Here is a 10,210-nt window from a genome sequence, read left to right on the forward strand (position 1 = left end):
TAATAATAATAATAATAATAATAATAATAAAGAGTCTTGAGTGGGAGAATAGGCCGAGAAGCGAAGCCCCCTCTGCTCGACGTGGCCGGGCGCCGCCTTGGGCTTGGGCCGCTGCCCGGCCGCCGAGGGCCCCTCCGCGGAGGCTGCGCCGGGGCCCGCGGGCAGAGGAAGTGGCGCCGCGGGACTCCGATGGGCAGCGATCAAGCTCTGCTCGGGCCGGGCTCCAGCTGGGGCTGGGACGTTTTTAGAAGAGTCTTCAGCTCGGCAGCAACTCCTCTTTCCCCTTTGATTTATTGTTCTTCGCCCGGGGGCCCCCCGCCTCCTCCCCCCCGACCTGCTCTCTCTCTCCATCCCCCCAGGAAGCGGGACCGAGCCATCGCGCCCTCAAACGCATTCCAGCTCCCTTTCATATACAGGCGGAGGCGAAGGGGAGACGTTGACTTTGAACTGCCTCTTTGTAGGAGCCCGGCCCATTGTGGGCAGCGATGGTTTTCGCTGGGGGATGTGGAGCAAGTCAGTGGGGTTTCTCTCCGTCCCCCCTATCTCCATCCATTTCAATGGGGTGAGCACCCCCCCGCTACGGTCCCCCCCACCCCACCCCCGGTCGCAGCTCCTAGCCATCCGGCTAGCCTCCATTCGGAGCAGACGTTGCCGGAGTCCCCGTGCTTCGGCGGAGGAAGGACAAGGACAGCAATCCGCGGCATTTCCAGGCCGGTGGGAAACCCCCCAGCCAAAGCAGCCATCGGTGGGCTCCTGCTAGGAGAAGGGGGGGCAGAAAGTAACACCTGTATCCTGCTCACTTTGGTGGGACAACAGCAAGCTGGGGGCACTGAGGTGTACGTGAATTTGTCTCTCTCCCATTTGCTGGGTCATACTGGTTTGGCTTGGTGGCAGAAGGTGGTGTGACATGTAGCCGAAGATGTTGTTTTAATCACTATCAAACCCAGACAGGGGAGATAGGAGCTGTCAGAGGCCTCTGCTGGATGCCCCTGGGTTTATTGCATAACATGCTCAAAGGAGAGCGATGTGGTGGGCTGCAGCCCCACACAAGGTGGGCTTGGGGCGGAGGTGGTCAGCAGCAACATGAAGGGCCCAGCTGGGTCCACCTTTGAAAAGTTTCACTCCCGGTCCATCTGAGAAGGGTCAGGCCAGTGGCTTCAGCCCCCCCCCCCCCAATTCCCTCCTGTGGGAGCAAAACTGAAGCTCCTCCATGGCAATCCAGTTTGCTTGGCCATAGCTGAATGGTCCTGTCAGGGCTGGACAGACAGACTCATGCAGCTGGGGTGATGGAGAGTCTTCTTTGCACCCCTGGCCACGGTCCATGACCTACGAGTCCTGCTTCCCCAGCCTTGCCCACGAGTGTGGGACAAGACTGCTCGGCCTCAGGAGCGGAGGTGGGTGCTGCTCTCCTGCCCTCACCACATGCCCTTGGCTTGACAGCATCAGGCAGGAAGATCCCCCCCGTGCCCCACATCTTGCTGACGCTGGGAAGACGAAAGGGCTGCTTGTAGTGTACGCGCCTAGGCTGAGATGAAAGCCCTGAAGGGTGATCTGGTCCACATCTGTGTCCTTGTTAACTTGGCCTCCTCATTAAATTGGCCCAGTGGTACAGAGCCTGGGCTGTAATTCAGACATCACCCATGTCACCGTGAGCTGGAACCACCAGCACTTCCTCTCTGCTGTTACTGGAGGTGGTGGTGGTGGGGAATTGAGGTACAGACAGCCTGGGGGCCCAGCAGAGCCCCTGCGTCCAAGCTGTGGCAGGACAGAAGTGTTGCTCCAGGGCAGATGCCTTTTCTAGGCTTTAAGCGTCCCAGCGCATGGCGCTGTCATGTGCGTCTGAGCAGTGCTGCGTGGTGCTGAACAGGAGGCATCTTTCTGTCCCCTCGAGGCATGGGAGCCCAGCAGGGCTGCAGCCAGAGGTCAGGAGCCTGGGGTGGCTCCTGGCTGGCAGCAGAGCAGATGGAAGGCTCCCAAGGGGGAGCGGGCAGCTCTGGTCCCCCCAGGTCCAGGGCTGCATTGGCCGAGGTGGCCTCGGCACCCAGCCGGGAGTGGTTGGGGGATGCTGGCTTCACACTTAGAGAGCAAAAGCTACCAAAGACTTGAAGAAGCCCCAGAAGAGCATGAACTCCCCACTTCTGGCCTTAAGACTTGCATGAGAAGCATCACCTTTATCACGGCACGGGCTGCGCAGCTGCCATGCTGGCAGCACCCATCTAGCCATAGGGTGACTCACAGGTCCCCCCTCCCAGCTCCCCCTTTGCTCTGTGGCAGCATCTTCTCCAGCCTGACAGCTCTGTAAGAGGCCACAGCACCTCTGCCTGCAGCCATTTAAGCAGCTACGGCCCTGATGCAGCTCACCAGAGATGCCACACTCGCCACGGAGCTGGAACCTGCATCGTGGCCCTGAGGGTTCAAGCATGTGGGTCCAAATCGGGGTGCTCAGGCTGAGCTTTGTCCTTGGTTCTTGGGAGCCAGCGGCAGTGGCGGGGCTCAGGGCACCCATCACAGCCCAGGGCAATGCCAGCCAGGCCCTCCAGCAACAGCTCTATGGGGCTAATAGTGATGGCAGCCTGCAACAGTGGGGACAACCCTCCCCCCCCCCCCATTGACCACAGGTGAGTCACCAAGTGACCAAGATGCCCGGCTCCAGGCTGGACAATAGCACCCGACCTTCCGGCGCTGCCGAAACCCCGGAGGAGCCGAGATTGTATCAGCACCAGGGGGTTAATGTGATCAAAGAGCTGGGCCGGGAGAGGAACTAAGACATTTAGCCCTGCTAAACAATGCGAGGCTGGAGGAGCACCCGATATAGCTCTTATCTGAGGCCAGGACCAAGGTGTGAAGGACCCGGCCCTGGAGGGCGAGACGTTAGGCGGGCAGCAGGGCCCGACACTGCTTTACAGGCCCCGGGTGCAAATCCTGCACTCACCTGCCTTCTTCCCCACTCAGACGCTTTGGCAGAGGCCCAAGCATTTGGGAAGCTCCAAGCCTTGATGCATTCTTCCTTGGGAATAAGGAAAGAGGTCCCAGCCTGGAGCCCCCTGCACCCAGGCAGGCGGCTGGGCGAGGAGCACCCCAGGGCGAGAGGATCCCCCCATCCAATGCAATAGAGCAGGGGCCACGGTGGGCAGAAGCCCATCTGGCCCCACACCACACACTCGCAATGTGTCTCAAACATGGTTGTTTTAATAAAATCTCCTTTTTAAAAAAAAAATAACTACAATCCATACAATGACGATGGTGTCAGGGAAGAGGAGGCAGCAACCCACATTTAACGTAGTGCAGCGAAGAGAAAGCATCCATGAAGGGACAACTTCTGCCTTTAAGCCCCGCTGGACCACTGCTCACCGGTGCGGGGCCACGTCTCTGCCTGCATCATCCATGTGTGCAATGAGCCACATGCGTGCAGCAACCACCCTGGAGGCTCTGGGAAGAGATGCCGGCCTCCCAGCCAGGATGTGGCAGCAGGGGCTGGCGAGCGGGCACAACGTGCAGCCACTGCCCACCATGGCTCCGGAGCCAGACACAGTGCCCTGATGGACATGGGAACCGTCCCGTGCCATGCAGGGAGTACTGGCTGCAGCGGAGCAGCCCGGAATTTGCCTACACAGGGACCGGTGTCTTGGGAGGGGCACAGGGCGACGCTGGTGGGCAGCAGGGTCCCAATGCAGCTGTGCTGGCGCTGCAGCGAGCCGTGGGGGTGCCTGCTGCGCCCCTCACTTGGCAAGCTCTGCCATCGTCTGGACGACTGCTTGGCTACGACTTTCCTTGCCCTCCTCGAGCCCTGGGGATGCTCTGCTCTCTGCTCTCTTCTCCACTGCTAGCYGGTTTCAAAGCAAAACGTTTAACCTTTTCTGACTGATGCCCGGGAAGCCCAATGGTGCTGAGCACTGCACATGACAGCTTTCTTGTCCTTGGCACCCCAGGGCGCTTTAAAATCCAGCTCCACGGCAGCCAGAGCAGTGGAGAAGATGCAGATAGCCTAAAACATCGCGAGCACAGCTCAAGGAAATCCCCTGCCCGTTGGAGGGGCTCGTGCCGCTGTCCTGGGCAAGGGGGTCCCCATGGGCACCTGGGCCTTCCTCAGCATGGGCACCTCTGGGGACCAGCAGCCCCAGCAAGGAGTAAAGCACTGGGCCCACGGTGGGGGGAAGGCCACTGTGCTGCCTGTGCAAAGCAGCGGCCGCGCACTGTGCGGGGATGCTCTCTGCGGCGGCAGCAGTCATGGATGCATCACCTGGAGCAAAGCCTGCAGCCTCCTCATCTCCCTCTCGTTCCCGCTTTGGGCTTCTCAAGCAGGGCCCCGGGCACAGAGGCTTTTGGGGCCAGGAGGGGACAGAGCAGGCAGCCCAGTGCCAGCCTTTAAAGATGCTTGCCGAATCCTGGGAAAGTTTCCAGCCCTCCTGGATGGGCTCACAGCAAAGTCGACCAACCCTGGCCGCGCTGCCGGCTGAAGCCGAGAGCGTGTTGCGGCCCCGTCGGTGCTCTGCGCCTCCCTCTCGGGACCTTTCCCAGCTCCTCTTGCATTTTTAGCCTGGCTGCGGGTGTCAGAGCAGCTCTCGCCCCCCTCCTTGGAGCTGGCACTGCAGCCCCCCCATTTCCGTGCCACGGCGGCGGCACGGGGGAGCCATGGGGCAAGGCAGGGACGCGCTGTTGCCAAAGAGACCAAGGAGGCTGGAAACGGGGGGGGCGGCCCCCCGTCCCGTAGCTGATAGCGGGTGTTTATTGGGCAGGCGGCGAACAGTCTGGCAGAGCGGGGTTTTTTGGGGCCCCACGGGTGCCCTGCRGCAGTGGCCACCTGCGGCAGGTCCGGGCGTTCTGCGTACAGTCCGTAGCGAGCTTGGGTGCGAGGAGCGAGGACGGGTGTTACTGGTGCAACTTGGGGCTCGGGGGGTGTAAGGTGGAGTCATCGAACAGCGGGTTGCGCACTTCCATTTCTCCCGTCTGCGGTGGTGGCGGGATGGAGGGAGGGAAAAAAGCAGGTCAGAAAGCAGCCGATGGGCTCCTGAGCCCGTCTCCGTAATGGGGCCGGGAGTGACCCCGACGCACAGGGCCCCGGGCACAGCACCCGCTCACGCGCAAGCCAGCCAGGGGGGAAACTGAGGCTGAGAGGGAGAGAGACTTGGGTGGGAAGCCAGGCGGTCCAGTCCCGGGGGTGGGGGGACATGCGCCAGAGTCCCAGCACCCACTGCTGGGAAAGCTCCTGGCTCTGTACTGGGGTGGGGAGGGAGCAGACTGGGATGCTCTGACTGACCAGATGGGATGCTCCAGGGGGGAATGGGCAGTGCTCTCCCATGCCAGCACCCACCAGCCTCGCTGACAGCAATGGGCTGGTTGCCCAGACTGCCAGTGTGTCATCAACAGCCCTTTAATGGGCCTGTAAAGACTTAATGATGACCCTTAACTGGGCCCTGATGGCTGGGCACCACAGCCATTACCATGTGAAAGGCTCCCTTTGGGTCCCTTTGTGCTCTTTACACCCCGGCCTGTAGCAGGGCTGTTAGGAGCTGCCCTTCTCCAAGGTTCCCATTGAGCTGAAGGGCCAGAAAAGTCCCCTCTGGGTTTGAGTGAGGTCTCTGGCCACAATTCCGATGGTCCACCCAGCGGTCAGGGAGGTCATGGACAGGGGCCTGGATCCGCCTGGTGGCCTGGAGCCATCAGATCTCCAGCGTCCAGGAGCCCCAGTGAGGCCTTGCTGCCTGCATCTCGGGGGTGGTTGGGTTCGGTTTGCCGATGGACGCTGCGATTCTCAGCTCCTGAGACAAAGCAGGGAAGCACTCCCCAAGGAATGTCCCCATGTCCAGAAGCCCCACTTCTGTCCCTCAAATACTTGGAGCAAACTTAGGCTTCATGTTTGCAGCAATGCAAACCTGCTCGCCCCGAGAGCTGCCCTGGCTTCCACCACCAGCCCTGCTCGCAGAGCCAAGCCAGCCTCATGCTCCCTGCGAGGGAAGTTTTGAGGCAGCTTTGGGCCTGAAGCAGTGAGCAGGAGCCCCTGTGGACACTAGCACCCATACTGGACACCAGTATGGACAGGGGAACCAGCAGCAGCCCCATCTCACATCGCCTTGAGCTGCCCCAGCAGCTCTGGCCAGGAGAGTGCCTGGTGTTCGAAGCAAGCGGGATGGTGGGTGCTTTGCTGGGAGCTGCTGGGGGACACAGCAGGGCTGGACCATCAGCGAGTTTGACAAAGGACATTTGTAAACGGCCTCCTCATGAGGACCCCCACACCCCAGAGCCCACCTCGGGTGTGCAGGTTCCCCTCCGCCCCTCGCTGCAGCTTGGCTGTGCGGAGGGTGCTGGCAGGCAGGAGCAGAGCTCGTGGGTGCCCTGCTCCGGCCGCCGCTCTGACCCCGTGCCTTACCGGAGCCAGCCCTGGGCACTCATATACAGTGAAGTCTCCATCCTCGTTCTCCTCGTCGGATGACGCGGAGTCTGGCAGTTTGGGCTCCTCTTTATGCCTGTGGGGAGAGTTTGCAGAGAGGGTGGGTGAAGCCCAGAGGGACGACTCCCCTGTTAACGGCTCAGCACCGCCGAGCGCGCTCCAAGCTCCGAGCACTGCCCACTGGGGCAAACACCCAGCAACTGGGGCACCCGCCAAGACTGCGCACTCTCGTCCCCGGCTTCTGGCACCCTCCACCCGGGGCAGCTCTGGGGGCTGCTCCTGCTTTCTCTTCTCAGGGTGAGCTTGCTTACTTCTCCATGGAGAGCATCTGCTGCTTTTGGTGCTGGTAGTGGTACATCTGGGCACTCTGAGCCAGCGTCTTGTCCCCAGGCTGCAAAGAGAGCAATGGCAGACATGAACGCGGGGCTCCGGCGAGCCGCCAGCCCTCCCCAGGACGTGGGTTCTGCCCTGTGGACAGCGGCCCAAAGCAGAGCCTGAGCTAATGGCTGTTCCCTCGCCTCTGGTTTGGGAGCCTCTCGCAGGCCTGGCTCAGGTGCCAGATGCCCTGTCAGGAGGCACCCAGGCACCTTACCGAGATGTTGTCGTAGGGCAAAGGGCTGGATGCTCTCTGCGCTGAGTAGTCTGCTTTCTGCGCCAGCCTGACCTCCTTCTGCAGCCTGCCGAGGGGAGAGGACAGCTGTCGGGCAGGAGTGGCCAGAGCGGGACCCAGCTCTCCCACCCGGATCCACACTGCTGCAAGGGGCACCCACAGCCAGCAGCACCCCTGGCTGTGCCAAGCAGCATGGTGAGGGCCCTGGATGKCCGAGTGTGGCCCAGGGCTGGGGTTGCCCAGGCAAGCGCTTCCCATGCACGAGACCGTCACGCGGCAGGTCCTGCTGCCACGGGACGGCTCAGGAAAGGACTGAGCAGTAAAGCTGGAATCATACTTAAACCCCCCCCCCCCAGTGTTTCAGAAGGAAAGGGAAACCACAGCTCATGGGGTTTCTCAAGGAAGCAGAACGGACTCCGTGGGGCTTTTCACTTGCTCAGCCCCAGGCTCTGTTCTTGCAGTCCCCTGAGCACCCGGTCATGCCATCAAAGGTCGTCTGCTCCTGCAGACTTGGCCCTTGTACTATGGGACAAGCCATATTCCTCTATTTTAAAACCACAGAGCTGCTGCTGTGCATGCTCCCTGCTTCTCTTAGCCAGGGTCAGAAAGCACCAGCAGCCCTGAAACACAACGCACAGTGGTTGTGCCAAGGAGTGAGCTGGTTGAGCAGAGTCTGAGGCAGACAGCCTGGAGCAGTGAAGCGGTCTGCTCCCCGCAAGCAGAGCCAGCACCTTGGCAGGTCGGGTGACAATACCTCTGTGCTCCCCAAAACTCTCTGGGGCAGCAGGTCACTTCGGGATCATGAGCTTGGAGCATGCTGGAGCCTCCTGCAGGCTCCTACCAGATCCCATGCAGCCTGCGGTGGGGGCTGCAAGGCAAAGCCTGCTGCCGAACCTAGCACCCCCTGCTCCTGAGGAGTCCCGTGTACCCACAGCACTGTCCTCCACCCGGTCTGGCAGATGCCGTACCCTGGTGGACACAGGCACCAGTGCATGTGTGGTGTGATAAGTAAGTACAGTTGTTTTCCTCTTATCCAAATCTTCCCCTGACCCCAGGGAAATATGTGAAGAAGCTCCCCCAGGTACCATGAGGACACTTCGGTACTCGTTGGGACCAGCAGCCTCCAGCTTACCTGCACCAGCAGACAGCAGCCACGATGAGAGCGGAGATCCCAGCCACGGTGCACACCACAATCAGCCCTGCGGAGGAGGGACGGCACAGTGAGACCGTGGGGGTGAGTCCGGCGGCAGCTCTGACAGCCCGGCGCCTGGCCCGGCTCTGTGCAGAGCACAGCGGAGCCAGCCTGGATCTCTGCCTGCCCCTGTCCCATGGGCGAGGACACCAAGACATTCTCCACCGAGCCCCAGAGGCCCGTCCTTCGGATCTTACCGAGCACCACCTCATCATTTGAAGGCATGGGCGATGCCTCCACAGGGTATTTCTGGACTGCCTCGGTTGTAGAGGTGGGGAGGGTCGTGGCTGCCTTGCTGCCCGTAGGATCCCTCTGCAAAGACTCCCCTTGCAACCTGCTGGCCACGCGATGCCTCCCCGCCAGGGTTGCAACAGCTGCAGAAGAGGCAGGAGAAAGCAGGTGCATGAGCAGAGCAACACCTGGTACCGAGGGTTAAAAGCGAGAGCAGGCGTCCCTCCACCAAGGAGAGGGACAGCCGGGTGCCGCCTGGCACGTGTCGTTCAGGCTTAGGAAACTGGGAGAAGCGCGTACTTACTTCTGGGTTTGGAATCGTGCAGTGGGTGGGCATGAGGAGCATCTTGCCTGGCCAGCACGTCTGCCAGAAAATCGATTTGTTCCTCCAAGCTGGGAACTGAAGCCCTCCCTGAGGCAAGAGAGAGCCAGAGAGCGTGAGATGGGGCAGCCAGGGCCGCCCGATGCCGACATCCCCAGCAGCTGGCAGCAACCCTCCAACCGTGGGGCCTTCTGCCCCGTGCCCAGCAGCACACAGTCTCGTTGGCAAGGGGCTCCTACGCAATGTCAGTGGGGACACGCAGCCCCTTCGCACAACGGGAGCAGCCCTGGGTGCTCTGCGGCCAGGCTGCACAAAGCCAGCAGAAGGGGAGGAAGGGGAGGAAGAGAGGCACTGGGGAGCAGCCCAGGTTGGCCATGGCATGTCAAGCATTGCCAGCCCTTGCCTGCCCCAGTGTTCTCGTCTCACCCTGAGCAGCGTGGCCCGGAGGCGTCCCTCTGCACAGGGCAGGTCACAAACGTGGCTGGAGACAAGGATGCGGTGCCACCAGGATGTGGAGGAAGAGCAATGCTGGTGGCCCTCATGTTCCTCCTCAACCTGTGAGCCGTGGGTCCACACTAGTCTCATTGGAGGGCAAGAGGAAAGGCCGGCTGGCTGCTGGGAGCCAGGCTAGCCCCAGTGTGGGGCCGGAAGGGCCTGGCCCAGAGCAGAGAGAAAGGTGATGGGGACAGTCCATGGTCCTGAGGAACCCTGAGGGGCCATGACAGCATCCGGTGGGGCTACAAAGCCATGTAACAGCACGTGGCTCGCCCGCGGCAGGACGGGGCAAGCAGAAGGCGCTGATGTGAAACCTCTGGAGACAGCCAGACCACCAATCACCCACCCACCCCTCACACAAGTGGCTGCGGAGAGCCTTCCCCGTCTCCTGGGACTGGCCATGGCCCATCCTCACCTGCCCCGGCAGCCACAGTCAGGGAGCAGCCGAGCCCAGACGGACAACAGCTCCCGGCACCCACAGGGAGCAGGGCTGGCATGGGAAAGACACCCCAGCCAGGCTGCTCTTCAGGGAGATATATTCATGCTTCCGAAATACCAATCCGAGAGGGGTGACCTAGGTCCTTCCGGAGCCCTCTGAGCCCTGCAGAGCTGCCGGGGCCAGCGGTCAGAGGGCAGAGCTCCGCTGGGACACCCGCTCGCTGGAGAAAGCAGCTAGCAGGGGCCGGCCAGCCCGGCGGGGAAGGCAGCCCCCCGGCCCGGCCCAGCAGGCAAGGACGCTCTGCGCCGGACACCCAAAGAGCTGGAGCGTGAGGACATGTCAGACGCCCTCCGCTCACTGCAAGCAACAGCTCCAGGGTCATTTCTGCCCGCTCCTGCTGCCTTTGCGACGAGGACACCTCGCAGAGGCCTCAGGGGCTTCGCTGGGCGTTTCAGCGGGGAAGGGATGAAACCGGAGCGAGCRCTGCACCCACCCCGCAAAGCCTCCCACCGCCCACAGCGCAAAAGCTGCCA

The 10,210-nt window shown here is 61.8% G+C and overlaps 1 protein-coding gene across 1 annotated transcript in view; it reads right to left on the reverse strand.

The window, feature by feature from the left end:
* Positions 1–3,171: 3,171 nt before the first annotated feature.
* NPDC1 (neural proliferation, differentiation and control 1) overlaps positions 3,172–10,210 on the reverse strand; it is a 14,886-nt gene continuing 7,847 nt past the window's right edge. Inside the window, exons 3-9 of the mRNA XM_085308370.1 lie at positions 8,726–8,833; positions 8,388–8,564; positions 8,131–8,197; positions 6,981–7,065; positions 6,700–6,779; positions 6,368–6,464; positions 3,172–4,947 (exon numbers count right to left, since the gene is read on the reverse strand). Of these exons, the coding sequence (XP_085164496.1) occupies positions 4,870–4,947; positions 6,368–6,464; positions 6,700–6,779; positions 6,981–7,065; positions 8,131–8,197; positions 8,388–8,564; positions 8,726–8,833 (692 nt within the window). The 3' untranslated portion in view covers positions 3,172–4,869. The remainder of the gene's footprint in view (positions 4,948–6,367; positions 6,465–6,699; positions 6,780–6,980; positions 7,066–8,130; positions 8,198–8,387; positions 8,565–8,725; positions 8,834–10,210) is intronic.

The sequence above is a fragment of the Rhea americana genome, unplaced genomic scaffold (genome assembly GCF_003343005.1).
Source record: "Rhea americana isolate MKP2758 unplaced genomic scaffold, rheAme1 scaffold_273, whole genome shotgun sequence".
Lineage (NCBI taxonomy): Eukaryota > Metazoa > Chordata > Aves > Rheiformes > Rheidae > Rhea > Rhea americana.